General features: G+C 40.3%; 1 protein-coding gene and 1 long non-coding RNA gene across 2 annotated transcripts in view; one reads left to right on the top strand and one right to left on the bottom strand.

Moving 5' to 3' along the window:
- Positions 1 to 6,848, bottom strand: part of LOC122490116 — a 117,938-nt gene extending 111,090 nt beyond the window's left edge. Inside the window, exons 1-2 of the long non-coding RNA XR_006299089.1 lie at positions 6,690 to 6,848; positions 5,091 to 5,298 (exon numbers count right to left, since the gene is read on the bottom strand). This is a non-coding gene — a long non-coding RNA (uncharacterized LOC122490116). The remainder of the gene's footprint in view (positions 1 to 5,090; positions 5,299 to 6,689) is intronic.
- A 623-nt stretch (positions 6,849 to 7,471) lies between these two features.
- Positions 7,472 to 18,876, top strand: FBXO5 (F-box protein 5). The gene is made up of 5 exons (XM_043592631.1): positions 7,472 to 7,663; positions 13,515 to 14,235; positions 15,430 to 15,520; positions 16,703 to 16,885; positions 18,008 to 18,876. The coding sequence occupies exons 1-5, from the start codon at positions 7,561 to 7,563 to the stop codon at positions 18,257 to 18,259; spliced, it is 1,350 nt and encodes a 449-aa protein (XP_043448566.1). The 5' UTR covers positions 7,472 to 7,560; the 3' UTR covers positions 18,260 to 18,876.
- The last annotated feature ends 1,361 nt before the right edge of the window (positions 18,877 to 20,237 follow it).

The following is a 20,237-nucleotide window of genomic DNA, read 5'->3' as shown; positions in this document are numbered from 1 at the left end:
GTTTAGAATAGCCCTGCCAACTGCTGCCCCCTCTTTTTTTCATGACATTGAAATGAATTTGCATTTGAGAAGATCAGGCTACTACAGTGTCATTTAACTAATTCCTCAAGTCACAGTATTTCCTAAAAACTGGAAGTTGGGGCTTAACACTCAGCTGGTTTTGCATACTCTCTCCCTTTCCTCTGATTCAGCATTTTTGTCATTAAAATATATACCAAATAAGCCAAGTTTGAATGCTCTGATGTGCTGAGATGTATTTGATTCTCTAAAATACATGGACAGATGAGAAAAATGACTTCACCCTTGTGAAAGGAGAAGAATTTATTGTTGAAAGTGAGCTTAAAGCTAAATCAGTATAATATTTTTTTTTATAATTAAAGTTTATTTACTGTGAGTGAGCACATGTGCAAGCAGGGGAGGGGCAGAGAAAGAAGGAGAGAGAGAATCCCAAGCAGGCTCCGTGCTGTTAGCCTGACTCTCGAGGCTCGATCTCAAGAACCATGAGATCATGATGTGAGCCAAACAGTCCAGTGCTCAACCAACCGACTGAGCCACCCAGGTGTCCCTAAATCAGTAGAATCTTTATCAGTATTTTTTCATCATAAGACTTAAAAGAAGTTTAGTGGCTCTTATTTTCCATAGGAGTCCTGGTTATGATCAGCTCTTTTCTGAGAAGACAGACTCCAGAGAATTGGGGTCTAAAAGGGAAGAAAGCCTGGGAATGTCTGCTTGAGGCTACACAGCTGTGAAAGACCTCCTGGTGTTGAGGGCAACAGAGATTAAAAAGTGCTTACTGTGCTTGATAAATACGAGGAGTGCCTGGGTGGCTTGGTAGGTTAAGCGTCCCACTTCGGCTCAGGTCATTATCTCACAGTTCGCAGGCTCGAGCCCCACATCGGGCTCTGTGCTGACAGTTCAGATTCTGTATCTCCCCCTCTCTCTACCCCTCCCCAGCTCATGTTCTTTCTCTGTCTCAAATATAAATAAATGTTAAAAAAAAAAAGAAACAAACAAACAGGAGGGGCGCCTGAGTGACTCAGTTGGTTAAGCATCTGACTTCAGCTCAGGTCATGATCCCACAGTTCGTGGGTTCAAGCTCTGTGCATCGGGCTCTGTGCTGACAGTGTGGAGCCTGGAGCCTGCTTCAGATTCTTTGTCTCCCTCCCTCTCTCTTGTGTGCACATGCTCACTCTCTCCCTGAAAAATAAACATTAAAAAAAAAAACAAAAAACAGGAGACATCCCCATGGTTCTTCCATGGTGTATGTGCTCCTTATTGCAAGGAAGAGTAGTCAATTCAATGTTTAACTGCAAGGAGTGGAAGGGAGAGCAGGGGAGGGGAAAGAACTACAGGAAAGGTCAGTTACCCATAAAGAGAGAAGGCTGGAAATGCTGATTCTAGTTTTTGAAAACATGAAATTAACTAAGGAGTACAATTATGAGAATAGCTCTATCTTGTAGATAATGTTAATTTTATAGTAGTTACAACAAAGTAGAATTTCCAGAGAAATAAAATGACTTAATTATTAAGGTTATATGATGAAAGGGTTAAAGAATTAGAAGACATTCCATTAATTCCCAAACTGCAAGCTTTTCTCTATTTGTTGAACCTACAGTAATCTAAATTCTTATAAGCATATGTTCCACACAAATTTAAAAGTATATCATTGTGAGGTAATGTGTTTCCTCTTTCTTAAGTTAACCTGTATTAATTAGCCAGATTTCCTCTAGAGCCCTAGCTTGTACTAACCTTCAGAGTAATTTGTTTCACCTTATTCTTTAAGAAATAGCAGGTTTACTATTTACTGAGAAAACTCAGTAAAGACAGGTATTAATTTTAAAACTGGCCAAAGGTTATCAAAATACATCAGAGAATTTGAATTTTCCTTGTAACATTCTGTTCATGAAGGACACTCTACCTTCCCAAGCACATTTGATGAAAATAGCTTTCCATGGCCTATGCAACTTAAGAATACACCAAGACTTGTTAATTAGACCACAGGCAATTCCTGCATAAGGTCCATGTAAGATGTGTTTCCCAGTTTGTGTCTTTTAGGTCTTTCAGGTTTCCTTTTTGAATGAAAGGGATATATCTATGTTAACTGAATATTACAACATATTATTACTTAATTTCTCTTTACCTCTTCTAATAGGCGATAATTAGAAAAGTTGGACTGAGACTGTGAAGAGTCTTGACTATTGAATTTCATTCTGTAAACAAGAGAAGCTCTTAAAAGTTTAGTTATCCGCACCCCCCTCATCCCACTCCACTTCCTCACTCCCTGCCCCATGGGAAAAGGTCTGATAGCTGTATTAATGAAGGTGGAAAAGAACTTTTGATCAATTTTTGAACTTCCTGTCCATTAGAACATCACGGTTGGTTGGTTAGAGAAGAAATCATAATACCTAGGTAATTCTAACAATGTTATGTTTAACACATGCATCAGTAGGTGTATTATAAACACATGCAGATTAATTGACAAATTCTGGTATGAATGGACACTGGCTTCCACTTCACTCACTAATATAGCTACTACCAGAATAACAAATGTAATTTTGGAACCCAGGGAAGGATCAGGGTAGAGCAACAGTCGTGGCATGAGGCCAACTGGAACCCTAAGTCTAATATTTAAGGGCTTCCAAATCTGTAGCTGTTCGTATAAACAATGCATCTATACAGCTATCTTCACTGTAAACCATGCATTTTGTTGCTCCCACTCCCTTTGCATGTGCTGTGCTCTCCACCTGGAACAGACTCTTGGCTTACCTCAGCAGAAAGATTTCGAAGTCCAACCTAAAGGGCACCTTAGCCTTAGGGCAGAATTAACTGCCCTTCATTGGCAATTCCACAGTACTTTACCATACCAGGATGACAACATTTATGGCAAGGTAATACCAGTCTCAGGACTGTGTGTTTAATAAGGACACAGGAAAGAGTGGGTCAGGGACTGGAATAAGAGTGTGTCGCTAGACCTCTCACATTGTCTCATGAATGGACAAAAATATGTTTTCTTCATTCTTGTCTCCTCAGGACCAAACATTATGCTACAACAGGCACGAAACAGGTGTGTAAAAGGCAGTTATAGCGAAAATATTTGTCCAGAAATCTGATGTGTTATTCAGAAAAAAACAATTTCATAGTGGCCTAGAAGAGCAGTTAATCAAAACTTACTCAGCTGTAATAGCAATTTTGAAGATGCATAACCAATCACTATGTTTAAAATTCAACGTCATATTCCTCCATAACCCATTTCTCAGTTTTTTTAATGGCACTACCATTCTCCCTCTCTCTCAAATTTAAAATGTAGTCATCTTTGATTCCTCTTCCTCACATACACTTCATTGCTAAATCCTACTCTCCTCAACACTCTAATCCTCACGGATTCTATTACCACTGCTCTTGCCCACAATTACTTTTCTCCTGGACTACTTTTATGGTCCCCTGACTTCTCCCTCCATCCTAGCTGCTCTCTAGTTCAGGTAACACAACAGCCAGATTCATCTTCCTAAAAAACAAGGCTCTGATTTTGTCACTCTTTGGCTCAAATGCACTGCTTTTGCTTATTAAGTAGGAACTTAGTAAGTTCCTACTGCCTTCCAAATAAAACTCCATGTCTTAAGTGTGCATACAATACATCCATATCCACATCCAGCGTTATTTCATATTGGCCTGTTTTACTCACTACCCCCATTAGGTCACATCAAATTCATTTTTTCTGATAACTGCACTTGCATTTAAGTTTTCCCCCATCATGTTATTTATGCCAGGCCACCCTCCTCCCCAGTCCTTCAAAAGACATCGCCAGCAGCAGTGGTTTTCATCTAGAGGCAAGCTTGCCCATAGGGCACATTTGGCAATATTTGGAGGCTAAAGATGCTACAGTGCACAGGACAGCCCCCAAGAAATAAGTAACTGGGCCAAAAAGTAAACAGTGCTGAGGTTGAGAAACCTGTCTAACAGATTACTCCCTATCTTAGTATATAAAAGTAAATTCTCTGTCCTCTAAAAATTCTCAGTGTAACCAGATGTATCTGACTTATCCAGTGTTGCATTATAGCTATATCTTATACACCTTATCTCCTTCCCTCCATGCTCATGATGCTTTTAATCATTTACTGAGCATCTGTTATGTCTATTAGGTGGCAGGCCCAGATAATAAGAACAAGGGCAGGTACCATGTCCCAATTATTTCCAGATACTCCATAATATCTTGCATGTTGTAGGTCTGCAAATAAGAATTTGCTGAGGGGCACCTCAGTGGCTCAGTTGGTTAAGCTTCAGCTCAGGTCATGATCTAATGGTTCTTGAGTTCAAGCCCCACGCTGGGTTCTGTGCTGACAGTGTGGAGCCTGCTTGGGATTCATATTCTCTCATTCTCATTCTTTCTCTCTCTCTCTCTCTCTCTCTCTCTCTCTCTCTCTCTCTCTCTCTCTCTCTCTCCCCCCCCCCGTCCCTCCCCCATGTGCATGCACATGCTCTCTCTCAAATAAACTTAAAAAAAAATTTGCTGAAAGAGGGCAACTCTCTCTATGCTTCATTTTGTACCTAAAACCTCAATAATTCTGAAATTGAAGTGCAGGAAGAAAGAGGTACATACATCTGTTGATATCTAGTAAAATTCAAAATGGCCCTTCCTAAGTTTCTCACTAAAAATGAAATTAACAGATGCTCATGAACCTACTGAACAAATTATTTGTCAGTTAAAAATATTTCAAAATAATCAATATTTCAGTAGTAGTCTAATAGTTAAAATCAACATTAAATAATAGGCTGAGAAAGAATGTGATAAACTATTCCAGTATACAATAAAATATGCTTAGCTATGTATATTGCTTTTTATTGCTACAGTAATTTTAATTTTCCTAATAACAGATCTTAGCCTTTTCCTGAAAAGATCAATAACTGCTGGAGAATACCTTTTAAACAGTAGTTAAGGTCCAATATAGTACAGGTGCTCAATTAATTTAATGAAAACCCTTTCTCCCCTCAAATTTCATACATTTGTCCACATCTGAAAATGAAAGAGGAGTAAAGATCTCAAAGGTCAAATGGGGAAGTAATGTGAAAATGTACTATAAAATCAGGCCTACCCAGCAAAGGAGTAAAGTACAAGGACTTATCCAGCAGAACAGGATTGCAGGGGCACCTCAGTGGTTCAGCTGGTTGAGGGTCTGACTTCGGCTCAGGTCATGACCTCACGGTTCATGAGTTCAAACTCATCGGGCTAGCTGTTGTCAGCCAAGAGTCCACTTCTGATTCTCTATCCCCTTCTCTCTACCCCTGCTCCGCTTGTGCCTTCTGAAAAACATTGAAAGAAGACAGAAAAAGAACAGGATTGGAATTTTTGCTTATGAGCTGTGTAGTTCTCTGAGAATTAACTTCCACTTCTGAAAAATTAAACAGTGCCAAGGTTATTGTGAGAATTAAAGACTAACATTTACAAAATGCCTAGAAGACAAAAAAGCTACTATAGTTTTAACATCCATTGAACAAATAACTCACTCCCCTGCTAAAATCCCTCCAACAACTACCACTGCAATAGGAAGAAACTCTAAAGTCCACATGTAAACCTACAAAATCCTACAGGATCTGGCTGCCACCTCTCTGACCTAATCTCCTCTAGCACTTGCTCAACGTGCTCTAGACATCCTTATCTCCTTGGAACAAGCCACGCACTTTCCATCTCTACCCTCTGCTTATTAAGCGGATCTTTGCACTGCCTACCCGACAGATCTTGGTCCAAAGCCTCCCAAACCCTCCTGACCACCCAGAGTCACTAATCTATGCCCCTACTGCCCACTCCCTGCCCCATAATCTAGTTTTATATTGCTCTTTCCTGAACTACAATTGTTAACTGTCAGTTTCTTTCCCATTAGCATGAAAACTCCTTGAAAATCAGGGCTTTTGTTTTTCCATCCATGTATCTTCAGGACCTAGCTCCAAGACGGGGCTAAGGCAGGCGAGTGGGACACATCACTCAGATGCAAAATTTAAGAGGATGCCTAAATGCCAGTAATCCAGAAAAATATGAATTTAAAGCAACATTCTTAAAGATGAAAAGTAATGTAAAACACCATGACGAACTATCATAATTATGCACAACGACGGGATCCAACCAGCATGTGCAAAATTCACCCCAGTCCCCGCCCTGCCTCACTAGGACTTGCCACCGATATAACTGAGCGATTACCGTAAATCGAGTATTAACTCTCTCTAAAGCTGCAGAAAAGCAAGAGGGAGAACCCAGAAGAACCAGAAGACAAGGAATTGGACTTTTTGGAACTTACACCCTGTAGCTTCACCGCGCTGTGGCCAAAAGGCTGACGGCAAGGCACGCACTGTCACCAGTTAAATGCACACTCGGGCTGAAAAGTTCAGCAGGGCTAATACTGTGGTGCCAGTTGTCAACGAAAGCTTAATAAATACTTCGACCCATTCCTGACATCACTAGAAAATCATTCCCTTGGCCCGAGGCTTCCAGCCCTAGAGGGTGGGGACTGAAGCTCTCACGGCAAGACGTTTTATAAACATCTATTTTTGGAGGAGGACTGCTGTCTCTCGCGCTTGGCCCCTGAGGTAAATAAACAAAAACCCAGGAAAGCGTAGATACAAGTCTAATAAACTTAACGTCCGTACAAAGTAGCGGTGGCTGGAGAACTCTGGTTGAAAAGACAAATAAATACGCTTACAAGAAAGAAGCGACTGTCCCACCGCGGGAAGGCCACGAGGACACGCAGCCCCAGGTCTTCAGCCAGGGCAGGTGCGAGACCCACGGTGCGCGCGCCACCGCGGCCCGCCCCTGCGCCTGAGAATCGCGCAGGCGCCAACCCGCCAACTCTGCAGCTACCGCCCGCCAAAGGCGCCTGCGCAAACGCTGAGGGCAGAGGGAGGGGCGAAAGTGAGAGGGAGAGAGGAGCGCGCCTAAATCTTAGAGAGGCGGGCTAAGCGGCTACGGAGGGCTGGGGGCAGGGCTTGTCTTCCGGAAAGTCTGGATTCCCGGACGACCGGAGTCGCCGCTCACCAAACACCCACTTGTGTGCTGCTCGAAGAAAGTCGGCCACGCTATATAACCATGGGAAATCTTCGGACAGAAGCCGGAGCTGCCTTCAGGATGAAATTAGGACTCGGAGAAGACCCGCTCGCAAGACGGAAGGAAGCGTGGCGGGTGCACGCATGCGTGGTAGGCTACCTCCACGTGCGGCCGGGCCGGGGCCTCCCCGCGCTCAGAGGCCCCGCCCCCAAGCCCGTCCCCTGCGGGAGCATCTTTCCGGACGCGCGGAGCCGGCTGGAAGGAGGAAGGTTGGGCCTCGGAGCTCGGCCCCGCCTCTGCCGCCTCTAATTGGGCGTGGGTGAAGGCGCCCCCTCCCACCGCCTTCCTATTGGAGCGCGCGTGCGAGCAACGCACCCCATTGGGCCATACGGATTTGGGCACCAAATTCAAAGATTTTAAAAGTACCAGCTGGCGCCTTTTAGGAGATACAGCTCTGTGAAGCGGACGGCCTGGCCCTCCCCTGCGGCAGCTGTTCCCTCACCTGAGGCAGGCCCCCGACTTCCACTGGCATGAGCCAGCGCCCCTGCCGCTGCTCTCCACGGCCCCCCTCCAGCTCCTGCCGCTGCAGCTATAGCGACCTGACAGCCGCCGGGCGCCCTCGGCCCTCAGACAGTGAGTGTGAGGAGAGGGTGCGGGAGCCCGCCTTCCAGGAAGGGTATGCGGGGTTAGGGGGCGGCTGCTTCCGAACCCGACACCCTCCCGAGTCCGAGCGTGCGCCTCACGCCGGGCCGGGGCGGGCGGCGGCGGCGGTTCCTGCGGCCCCGGGGAAAGAAGCCTGGGGCTCGGGGAGGGGAGGCCAGATGTGCCGAGGCGGGTGGCGGGCCCGGGTCCCGCCTTCTGGACGCCAGCGCCGAGGGAGGTGAAGGTCTCGGCCTTTGAGGGCGCCCTTCTCCTCTTGCAGGATCTACCTATCCTCGTCCCCACCCGGCATGAAGAGGCGCCAAATGCCCCTCCCCTCCCCCACCCCGGGGCCCGGGGGCTCTGACAGGCCTCGCGAGCCGGCGGCCCCCGGGGTCTGGCCGGGCGCCTCAGCCCCACTTCCTGCGCCCCTTTTCCGTATTCAGCCCGCAGCCTCGGGGCCGCAGTCCAGTGCCCCGGATTTTCGCCGCCTCACCCTTGCTGGCGGGCGCGGGAGATCGTGCTGGCTTATCTCCCGCCTCCGCACGGCCCGCGCCCTGAGGGGCCACCTCTCCGACCCCCCAAGGCTTCGCCTGTGCTTCCCCCCTGCCCGCTCCCGCCAAATGGAGGGACCCCCTCGCCGGGCCGGGCTGTACCGGGACGTCCGAACAAAACCTTTTTCTTTTTGTCTCGGTTTTCCCCTCTGCCCGGTAACCCGTTCCCCAGGCCTGGCTGGGGTCCGGGCGGGAAGCACTTTTTACTGCAAAACCGTGAATTTGCCCTTCGGTACCTGATTACCTGAGAAATGAAGAATTGGTTATTTTTTCTTTTTTTTCCTGCGCTCCTGAAGCCCTGGACAGCCTTTGATTCCAAAATTCGGATAGAGTGGAAGGCCCTCGAACGGTTATTTTTACCCTCTTTGTGGCTATCTGAAAAGAGATCCAAAGGCATTTATTTTTGCCTCAGAAATTACCCCCAATTTTTTTTTTTTTTAATTGGTTGGACTTTGTGGGATTGGGCAATCCCTGCAAGATGCCGCTTTCATTAGAAAAGGAACTTAGAAGACTGGAAGAAAAAATAATACCTGGCTTTTAACAGGGTTAGGTCTATTTCTAGAAGATCCTCCCTCCTCCGTCTCCCTGTGAACTTCTGAAGCTTGATGGCTTTAAGAAGTGTTTTTTTATTACTTCCAGTTTGCCTGGTATTATCACTTGGCTCCTCAGAATATTTGCGGTCTCCAAGAGTTTGATCTCCTGTTTGCAGATTTGAGAAAATGAGATGAAAAATTTAATGCAGCCAAGTATTTTTGAAGGCAGGCTTTTCTAAAATTTTCTTTTAGAGATTACGGCTGATTCCCTGTTTGTGGCTGCAAGCCTTGGGGGTCTCAGATTCTTAAGGAATAGCCATGCTTAACATCGCGCACGTGTGATTATTTTCTAGGTATTGGGATTGTAGAACTTAATCATTTAACGTTGGGATAGTTGTAAAACTTTTTAAGCATTGTAGCCTATTTATGGTATTTTCGTATGGAGTGTCACTTCTGCCTTAGAAAGTTAAAACGGAAGGTCAAACTTTGTACAGTTAACTACAATACCACCTTTGCACGATTGGACAGTGAGTGGGTAAATGATGTTTAAAAATGCAGTATATCGAGTCTTCAACGACATGAGGCAGATATTAGTACCTCCATTTTAGAAAAAAATGAAATGTCACAAATCTAGTCAAGGCTGAGCAAGTATTTTTACTTGAAGATGGATCTGATTCCTAGGAAAAGTATGTAATCTGTAATACATAGTGTGGAACGTATTTTGCTACTTTTAAAACATTCATGATTTTCAATAAAAGGATTACAAAGGGATTTGGCTTAAAAATGTGATAAGAATACCATATGTGATGGGACTCTGCCATACATGTAGTCCAGTTTTATATTCTTAACCCCATTTTATAGATGAGAATACAGAGGCTTTAGAAGTTAACTGCCTCCCTTTTCACCAATTCAGCAAATGATACTTTATAGCTTAGATGCTCAAGACTTAAACCCCAGGGTACTTTTTTACTCCACTTTCCTTCATTCACATCCAAAGCATCCACAATTTCTGTTGACTTTATTCTCCTAAATACATCTCACATCCACCCAATTATCTTCATTTCCACTGCAGTCATCCCAGTATCAGTTACCCAAACTGCCTGGACTCCTGTGATCTACACTTCTAACTAGCTTTCCTCTTTCCGCTTGTACCTTCCTACAGTCCATTCTCTACAGCTGCCAATCTTTTGACAATGTAAACCAGGTATCTGAACTCAGAACCCCTCAGTGCTCTTTATTACACAATGAATAAGATCCGCACCTGCTGCCCTAAAGGTCTGCCCTAAAATTGTACAGGCCATTCTACTCTCCCAACCTTACATTTTTCACATTTTAAAACTATTATATAGTTTTTAATTATATAATTTCACATTTTAAAACTAAACCTACAACCAGCATCCAGATTTTGGAACCAATAAAAGGAACTAGAGTTCCATGGAGAAACAAGTGATTCTATGGCTGGAACAGGGAAAATAGAAGATGAGCCTGGAGCATCTTGTGCCAGAAAGTAAGAAAGCTCCAAAAACAAAATAATGGAAGTATTTCAAGTGGGTATGAACTTACACAGTGGTGAAAGCTGAAACAATTTGAGCAATAACCTAATGTAGTATTGGATTATAACCCAAAGTCTATGAGCCTATATGTATACTTTATTTATATACACACACACACTTTTATCTCACTTTCCAGGATAAGGTAATGGAATGAACACTAAATTTATAGTCAGGAATGGTAATCTGTCTCTCTTAACTACCTGTGAAATTGTGGGCAAGCTACTTAGCTGAGCTTCAGTTATCCTTATTTGTAAAACTAAGATAATAACCTCTTCACCCTACATCAGAAGGTTGTGAGGATCGAATGTTTGAAAACAAATTGGAATTGTAAACTTCTAAACAACTATAAGATGCTTGATACCTGGGTGGCTCAGTCAGTTGAGCCTGAGACTTTGGCTTAGATCATGATCTCATGGTTCCTGAGTTCAAGTCCCGTGTCCAGCTTTGGGCTGACAGCGCAGAGCCTGCTTTGGATTCTCTGTCTCTGTCTCTCTCTTCCCTTCCCCCACTTGGGCTCTCTCAAAAGTAAATAAGCATTTAAAAACAATTGGAGTGCCTGGGTGGCTCAGTCGCTTGAGCATCTGGCTCTTTGTTTTGGCTCAGGTCATGATCTCACAGTTTGTGCGTTTTAGCCCCATGTAGCCCCACATCGGGCTCTACGCTGATAGCTTGCAGCCTGCTTGGGATTCTCTCTTCTCTCTCAAGTAATTAAACTTAAAAAAAAAAAGTAAAACAATTAGAAGATGAGTGAATCATCATTAGCTCTAAATTTTAAAGAACTTCATGTTCAAACAGTGGTGTTGAATGAAGGGTTCTATGGGATAGTTCAGTAACAACTCTGCCAGCTAAAATGAACAGAGGAAGAATGCTTTTGAAAAGAATTAAGAGCTTCTGAAGTACGTTTTTCAGGCCTCTTCCTTTTAGGCAGCTAAACAAAATAAAAGGTTTGTCTTTGTAGGTGTCTTTGCCCTCAGATAAAATGTGCTCATATGTAAATCATACTTAATTCTTGAGGCAAAAATTAAAACAATCTGTCTTGGAATATTTTAATCTTCCAGGTGAAAGAGAACCCCTCAATAATTTATTCTAGCATTATGATTAATGTTGGTGTTAGCAAATGTTGTTTATTCTTTATTTGCTTTTTGTATACTTGAACTTAGTTTGAAATGAGTTTTTAGGGCTAGTCCAAGTTTTAGTGGTGTTCTGAAGTATATACTGTGTGTCCTTCACTGTGTTAAACATTGGGAATTTCAAGAGACTACTTCCCTACAGGTGTTCTTTTAGTACTTAAAGGTTTTGCTCTAAATAAAAACTGGAAAATTTAACATGGACAGATTACCAATACTTAGTACAGACTAAACAATCTGACTGGTACATACACTTAAAAGATAGATTGTTACCTACCTATGATTGGTTTGCAGGGGTAATAGTAGGTGTAGAATACATTTGAAGCATATACTATTCATATACTCAGCCTTCAATAATGTTAAGTAATGTTCCTGAATCAATCTACTGTATTCCTTCCCAGAATTGTGCTTTTGTTCAGGTTACCTTCAGTGAATGCTTTCTCCAGCCTCTACTGCCTGACAGAATCCTAGCTATCCTTTAAAGCAGTAGTTCTCAACTGAGAAATCAGACATTTTGACACCACTGCCTCTCCCCACCCAATATTTGTCAGCAACTGGTGATTGGAGACATTTTTTATTGTGCCACAGGGAGTAGAGGCTGCTAATGACATCAAATGGGTAAAGCCTGCTAAACATCCTAAAATGTAGAGGGCAGCCCCCAACTACAGAACTATCCAATCCAAAATGTTAGTAATGCAGAGATTGAGAAATGCTGATGTAAAGATATTAAGTGCTGCCTGTTCATTTGTAGCTTAGCTGATTTCTTTGTTGAACAATTAGTTGAACTAATTGCATAGTTTGTTAATAGTATCATAATTTGTTGTTTTTCCCTCTTATGCTACTTAAAAATAACAAGCACATTATCTTCTCCAGTTATTTAAGACAGCTGAACACGGGGCGCCTGGGTGGCTCAGTTGGTTAAGCGGCCGACTTCGGCTCAGGTCGTGATCTCACGGTCTGTGGGTTCGAGCCCCGCGTTGGGCTCTGTGCTGACAACTCAGAGCCTGGAGCCTGTTTCAGATTCTGTGTCTCCCTCTCTCTGACCCTCCCCCATTCATGCTCTGTCTCTCTGTCTCAAAAATAAATAAACGTTTAAAAAAATTAAAAAAAAAAAAGACAGCTGAACAGTAATGCACACCTGGTTCCCTACCACCCTCACATTCTTATATCTTGTCTTACACCAATTATAGTGTCACTCTCTTTTACCAGATCTTCTGATTGGTAGCTGAACTATTAATTCTTTTGACTCTTTGGTTAATTAGTTATGAGAAATCTTCATTCAATAATTGAAGATTGCAGTCTCTAGCACATACTAGTCAAGATAAAGGGAGATGTCCCTGTGCGTGAGTTCACTATCCAGTAGGGCAGACAAACACCTTAAATATATCAGACTGTCACCCATACCACTGATCCAAATAAAACTTAAGAGATGAGAGCTCTGGGACTTCAAGGAGATTTTAACTTAAGGACATTTAAATTTATTGTCTTTAGTTCTTTCTTGAGTAATTATTGTAAGGCTTATAATAATTGCTAGTGTTTCTTATATAAAATTATTTTGATTCTTACACACTTCCCCTCTCCATTGGTCTTAAACATATTTACTGTCATTGGTTTGGGTTATGCTTAAGTCAGAGCTGATTTTGATGCCATTTCAAGTTCAGGGGTTGTAGAAGTGTTTGTGATTACTATAAGGATTTCTCTGACTTCAGACCCCACTCGATGCATCACATTTCCTTATTTGTTCCATAAGCACAGATACTTATTAAATAGTCCCCTTTTCCAGTATTTTTTACTCAGATAACAGACTCGAAAAGCCAAATATTACAATTATACAATTGTACAATTATACTGCTTTTAGCAGTCTTCCGAGGTACCCTTTTAAGAATAAAATACATGTACTTACTAAAAGATTTAAGTAGTATTCATTGTCACGTCTCAGTAATTAAACTTGGATTCTTTCACAGCTATATAGTGCTGAGAGAATGCAAAGTAATTAAACCTCTGTATATCCCAATATAAGAAGTAGAAATGTATGAAAATTTTTTCATTTAGTAAGTGCTTTGTTTTGTTTTTTGTAGGTTGTAAAGAAGAAAGTTCCACTCTTTCTGTCAAAATGAAATGTGATTTTAGCTATAACCATATTCATTCTGGACTTAAGTTAGTGAAGACTGATGATAGTGGAAGACAAGGTTCCTGTACTCCTGCCTATTTGGAAGGTTCTTATAAAGATTGCATTAAAGACTATGTGAGGTTATCAGATATTGGGTCACCAATCGTGAGCCCCAGGATTGTAGAACTTGAATCTGAAAACGAAAACAAGCTCTTTCATAATAAGGAAAATCAGCATGTGCAACAAATCCTTGATAGTTCAAATGAGATTGAAGAACTAGAGACCAGTGGACCTTATGAAGACAGTGGCTATACTTCATTTTCCCAGCAAAGTGGCTTCAGTGAACATGAAGAGAGTAGCCTTCCCTTGGAAAATTTCAGTGACAGTCCACAGTCCTGCCTGCTTCAGATGCAAAGCCCAGAGCAATACCCCAGCAAAAACTTGCTGCCGGCTCTTCACTTCGCCAAAATGGTTTGTTCAACGTTAAAAAAGAATGCCAAACGAAATCCTAAAATAGATTCGGAGAAACTGAAAGAATTTATATTCAGTGGAAATTTTGGACTGCAGAATATAATTGGAAGGAAAATGGGCCTAGAATATGTAGATATTCTCAGTGAACTCTTTCGAAGGGGACTCAGACATCTCCTAGCAAACATTTTAACACAGCTCAATGATATGGACTTAATCAAGTAAGTATGGTTGCTTTGAGTGTTAGTATAATCCACTGAACATTTTTGTTAAGATGGCTCAGCACTACCAGCTCATACAAAGACATAAGAGGGAAGTCTTTTACGTTGTTTGAGGTAATGACTGCCTGATAGCTGGTATTTGACCACTTGTATGCCACTAAGATGAAAGAAGATTTTTAAAGTAAGCATTTAACCCAGTTATTTCAAATTTCATATTTATACTATTAGCAAACTATTTTTGTTAAATTGGGATTTTTGTTTCTGAAAATTACTAATACTTAAGCTACATCATACCTACTTAACTATAAAACAACAGCCTAGTTGTGGTGTATAGGTCCAGTAGGCTTTATGAGTTCTGTTACACTTGAAAGTATGAAATAGTTCCTGATGTTTTGAGGCCATTTTTAATGTAGGGCTCCCCTAGGTTTGACAGTGATAAAAATAGGGAACCCCACAAGTGGATCTGATTGTGACTGTTTTCTTAGAAACCTCATATTTCCCTTTCTTCTTCATTCTACCAAATATGAGTTAGGATGAGGTGACAGAATTAAGATAATTATATAGACTATTGGATTAGATCCCACGCAAACAGGTATGTTTTTGGCATTTTTGGAAAAGTTGTTAGAGGTACTTATCACTGGTCTTTATGAAAAATAGCTAAAGCAAAATAGAAGTATTAATTTTTATAGTTGGCTACTTTCTTGAGGGATAATTGGCATCACAGCTTCTTTGTTAACAAAAATGGATTTTTGAAATTGATGTCTACTAATAGCAGTATGTCCTAGAATACTTTGAAATTTGTCTACAACTTTTATTGATATCGAATAGCTAACATAGTGTCATATGTATATATATAATAGGGGCTACTTATTTGATGTTTGCAGATATTGTGAAAAAATGAAGTATCAAGGAATGATTGCAATGGTTCTTAAGCCTAGATGTACTTAGAATGACTTGATAAGGAGCTTTTAAAAACAGGACTCTGGCCCCCATTTTAAGCCAGTTAAACCCAAATGCCTAGGCATGGGACATCCTTAAATCTTAAGTGCTGTAGGCAATTCTAATGTAGAACCAAGTTTGAGAAGCACTGCTAATAGAAATTTCTTTTTTGCACTGTTAGTATTTCTGTAGTATGTTCATTCCTCTTACCTCTTTGTGATGCCTTGTTTCCTTTATAACCTTTTACTTTTCCAGTGTGTCTAAAGTGAGCACAACTTGGAAGAAGATCCTAGATGATGATAAGAGAGCATTGCAGTTGTACAATAAAGCAATAGAGAGAGTTAACGTAAGTCTTTGCAGTTGATATTTTCATTTTAAAAATATCTGAGAACATTACATTAAAATATAAAAGCTCGTGCTCTTTACCTTTACAAATGGGAGAAATAGGACAGATAACAGGTAATCTGGAAATCCTTTACATTCACAAGGCATTTCAGCTTTTCACTAGAACTCATTAAGCAAAATTCAAAGACAAGGGGAAAGGAATTCCACGTAAGCCATTATTTCTTGGATTCTTTCTAGAAATGGAATGTCCAAAAGTACAAAAGGGAAAATTGGTCAGTTCTCTAATAATGAAAGTTGACCATATAGCTAATTTTCATTGCCATCTGTATTTTTTCAGTTATCAACATATTGAACATTCTTAATGCAGAAGAGAATTTATCTGCCTTCCAAAATACTTGGTAAATTTCAAGATGTTTCTGAGAATATCTGTACATGATTGAAATTTCAGGCCTAGCAGTTGGCAGACTTGGGTCTAAATTTTGGTGCTGCTACTTACTAGCTGTATAACTTTAGACAAGTATTGCTTAAATTCTCCAAGTTCAGTTTCTTTATTGATAAGGTTAGTATTAATGAGAAGTTTTCTAATCTAAAAGGTTGTTTTGAATCCATGCATGACATTGAAGTGATACTTAAACATGACTGTTGTCATTTATTGATGATAAAAGCAATGACTTTTTGTTTTGGCATCAGTACTTTATAAATCATGTATCTGGGGTACCTGGGTGGCACAGTCGGTCAAGTGTCTGACCTTGGCTCAGGTCATGATCTTGCGGTTCATGAGTTCCAGCCCTGAGTCATCAGGCTGTGTGCTGACAACTCAGAGCCTAGAGCCTGCTCCAGATTCTGTATCTCCCCTTCTTTCTTCCCCTCCCCTGCTCACTAGCTCGCATGCTCTCTCAAAAATAAACATTAAAAAAAATTAAATACATCATGTATTAAATGCTATATAGACTCTAAGTATTTAGTGCTTTCTCACAATTTCTGGTTTGTAGTTTGTCAGTATTATCTGTGTGAATAGTTGTATGTGGCTATATTTAAGCATATGCAGGTAAATTGGGTATAGGGATAAATCTTTTACATTCTCATTTGCCCTTTTTTTACATGTACAAACAATAAAAATGCCTGATTGTTAAGAATATAGGAGGATATTTTTAAGTCCTATTAAAATATTTTTTTTAATTAGGAAAAGAACGTTAAGTTTTCACCACATGCTTCAACCAGAGAATATGTTATGTTCAGAACCGCTTTAGCTTCTGTTCAAAAATCAGCAGCCCAGGCTCACCCCAAAAAAGATGCTCAAACCAAGTTATCCCATCCAGGTGATCAGAAAGGTTCTACTTACAGTCGACACAATGAATTCTCTGAGGTAATTTTTTGTTTGTCAATAAACTAGAAACTTATGGGGCCTTTATTGTTAAAAGGATTAGAGTAAGAAATGGAGAACTTTAAATTTAATTATAGCATAAGTAGAACTACTAGGGAATTATTAATGGAGATGTTATCTTCTGTCCCCCTTCATTCTGGTCTCAAAAATGTTAGAAACTGAAACAATTTATGACTCAAGTAATCAAGTTAGGAAAGTACACAGAGATGTCTTTCTATGCAAAAAATAATAGCTACCATTTGACATTGTTTATGACCACTCAGTGATGTTGAGATCTAATTTGGAAATGCTAAGGAAACCTTGATTTTTAAATTTCTTACCAAACTTGTTCAATACTACATTTTGCAATTGCTGCCTTTTATATCTACGGACCAGAACTAAACTGGAAAAGGCCAGCTTTCAGAAATTGAAGCCCTCCTATTGTACCTTCAAATCATTGGGTAATGTGTATTGTAAGTTCTACTGAACATGGAAAATTTGGCAAGCTTAATTTAAAAAAACCATAGCGTCACCTAAGAGTGCATCTTTGAAATATTGACTGCCTTCATGCTGGTCAATAGTATAAATTATGGTTAAGTTTAATTTTCTAAGTGTTTGTTACATAATGACTAATACAACGTGTAACACGATTCAAACAGCAGTTATTGAGCATCTGCTATCAGGTAATCCATGGATAAGAAAACATGGTACCCTTCATAGCCTTGTAATCTAGAATGGAAAATGGCTACATAAAAATAAATGCCATATAACGTGATCGGTGCCTTAAAAAAGCTAGAAGTGAAAGAGCAACCAACTCCTAGTAACACTAGAAAGACTTCACAGTAAAGGTGACATTTAAGTCAGGCATTGACATGTAAGTAGCATTCATGAAATAAAAGAACATGTTTAAAGGTAGGATTAGGAAATAGCCACTGGACCAGTTGACAAGTGATATTATCTCACTCATTGAACAGTGAGCTCCTCAAAGGCAGGAATTGACTTATGTGTGACATGGGTCCTTTATTCATGTTTTGGGGAAGCCTCAGAAATGCCCTTCTTGTTTTTACCAACTAAATTACATTCAATTCTTAACTAAAATTTGTTTATGGATTTTCTTCTTTCTAGGTTGCCAAAACTTTGAAAGAGAATGAAAGCCTCAAAGCCTGTATTCGCTGTAATTCACCTGCGAAATATGATTGCTATTTACAACGGGCAATCTGCAAACGAGAAGGCTGTGGGTTTGATTATTGTACAAGGTGTCTGTGTAACTATCATACCACCAACGAATGTTCAAATGGCAAACCCCTAAAAGCCAATTATAAAACAGGTCCTCTGCCCGGTACCAAAACAAGCAAGAAGAATTTACGACGATTGTGATCTCTTGTTAACAATCAGTTGTACCTGATTATGAAGGTTAGTTAGAAAATGTTAGGTTTTAATTTAAGAAAAGTAAAATGTATTGTAATTTCCAATTTTGTGTTGAAATCAGTGTAGTATGTGGGATTTTCTCCCCTTGAGTAAAGACAATATACAACTTAAAATATTTTACAATTTAATTTGAAAAAGTTTAAAATTATCAGTATAAATCAGAAAATTTAAATATTTTAAGAAAAAAGGAAAAGTGGCTATCTGATGTTTGTAATTCAGGGATAAAATAAAATTGATTCAATTTTATGGTAAAGGAAGACCATGTAATTTTACCTAGATAATCTTAAATAGATATCTTGTTTACCATCTATTAGCATTTGAGACATTTTATTTGCCCTACAAATTAATTCCTATTGCAGCAACTTCTGGAGTCTGTTAATTTAAGTGTTTTGTCATCTTTCTTTAACCTCTTTTTCAGTGTGTACATTTCCCAAAAAAGTACCCTTTGTGAAATCTTGCTTTTTCCTATTTGTGAGGTCTGTATGTTTTAATATTTTTGTACATAATGTAAATATTTCTGTATTTTTTATGTCAAAGTAAAAAAATAAAGATCTCTTTTGTATACATATACATCTAAATGTAAATTTTGTACCTGTTATGAATAAAATTGTTATAAGCTTAATAAATAATGTGAACCTTTTATTTTGATAAACATTTTAATCTTAGAAACAGCTAAATTAGGAAGCTATAGGAGACTGCATTGTAAAGTAAAAATGTTATCTTTGACTGCATTCAGAACACTTGTTCTAATAAGAGCCCAGGATAAAGATACATATTTTTTTATTCCTTAATTCTAAAGTTGAATATATTTTGGTTTCAGTTATGGATATGGTGAAATCTAGGAGTTTGAACTCAGACAAAAAGTCCTAAAGATTTAAGGGTGGGCCTCAGATTCTCAATAGAGCTTCAAAGACCCTCAAGGCCTTTGCCTTCCATCTCTGCAGAAGCCTAAGGTAGAGGATTTATCTTAAAAGGGTTTATGGGTGTGTCTTCTCTAATAAAGCCTCCAATGAAATTAGCAGTGACTTAAGCAGCTTTATTGAGGAAAATTGACAAAATAGACAACATTCAAAGTATAATTTGACATTTTGATATATGTATATAAATGTGTGTGTATGTATATACATATATTTGACATATGTCTATACACACATGAAGCCATCACTACAATTAGTGAATGTAAGTATAACCAAATTTCTTTCAGCCCATTTTTTTTTTAATGTTCATGTTTTGAGAGAGCACAAGCAGGGGAAGGGCAGGAGACAGAATCTGAAGCAGGCTCTAGGCTCTGATCTGTCAGCACAGAGCCCAAGGCAAGGGTCAAAATGAACCCTGAGAGTCTACGGTCATACCATCCTGAACGTGCCCGATCTTGTCAGAAATGAGCCCTGAGATCACGACCTGAGCTGAGGTCAGATGCTTAACCAACTGAGCCACTAGGCACCCCCTCTTTCTGCACATTTGTAATCCCTCCTGTCAGTCCCCAGGTAATCGCTGATCTGTCAATGTTGATTTTTGCCTTTCCTAGCATTTTATATAAATGGAGTCAAAGTGTGTACTCTAATTTCACCAGACATTAGAGATTCATCCATTTCGTGTGTGCCAGTAGTTAATTCATTTTTCTTACTAAGCAGTATCCTGTTGGATATACCAGTTTGTTCATACATTCACCTTTTAATGGACATTAGCTTCCAACTACCCCCCACCCCCTTGTTTTTTTGCTATTAGAAATGAAGATCTTGGGGTCCCTGGGTGGCTCAGTCGGTTAAGCATCTGACTTCGCAGGTCATGATCTCGCAGTTCATGAATTCCAGCCCCGCGTCGGGCTGTGTGACGACAGCTCAGAGCCTGGAGCCTGCTTTGGTTTCTGTGTCTCCCTCTCTCTGCCCCTCCCCTGCTCATACTCTCTCTCTCAAAAATAAACATT

The sequence above is a fragment of the Prionailurus bengalensis genome, chromosome B2, assembly GCF_016509475.1.
Source record: "Prionailurus bengalensis isolate Pbe53 chromosome B2, Fcat_Pben_1.1_paternal_pri, whole genome shotgun sequence".
Taxonomy (NCBI): domain Eukaryota; kingdom Metazoa; phylum Chordata; class Mammalia; order Carnivora; family Felidae; genus Prionailurus; species Prionailurus bengalensis.
Note: the sequence above shows the minus strand (reverse complement) of the source record. Positions and strands in the feature narration are given on the sequence as shown.

What these genes read in the sequence shown, in the direction of transcription:
- FBXO5 (XM_043592631.1), top strand. Translation starts at nt 7,561, where the DNA reads ATGAGCCAGCGCCCCTGCCGCTGCTCTCCACGGCCCCCCTCCAGCTCC. An exon ending in AAGCAATAGAGAGAGTTAAC is followed by an intron (nt 15,521 to 16,702) that starts GTAAGTCTTTGC and finishes TTTTTTAATTAG; the next exon opens with GAAAAGAACGTTAAGTTTTC. An exon ending in GACACAATGAATTCTCTGAG is followed by an intron (nt 16,886 to 18,007) that starts GTAATTTTTTGT and finishes TCTTCTTTCTAG; the next exon opens with GTTGCCAAAACTTTGAAAGA.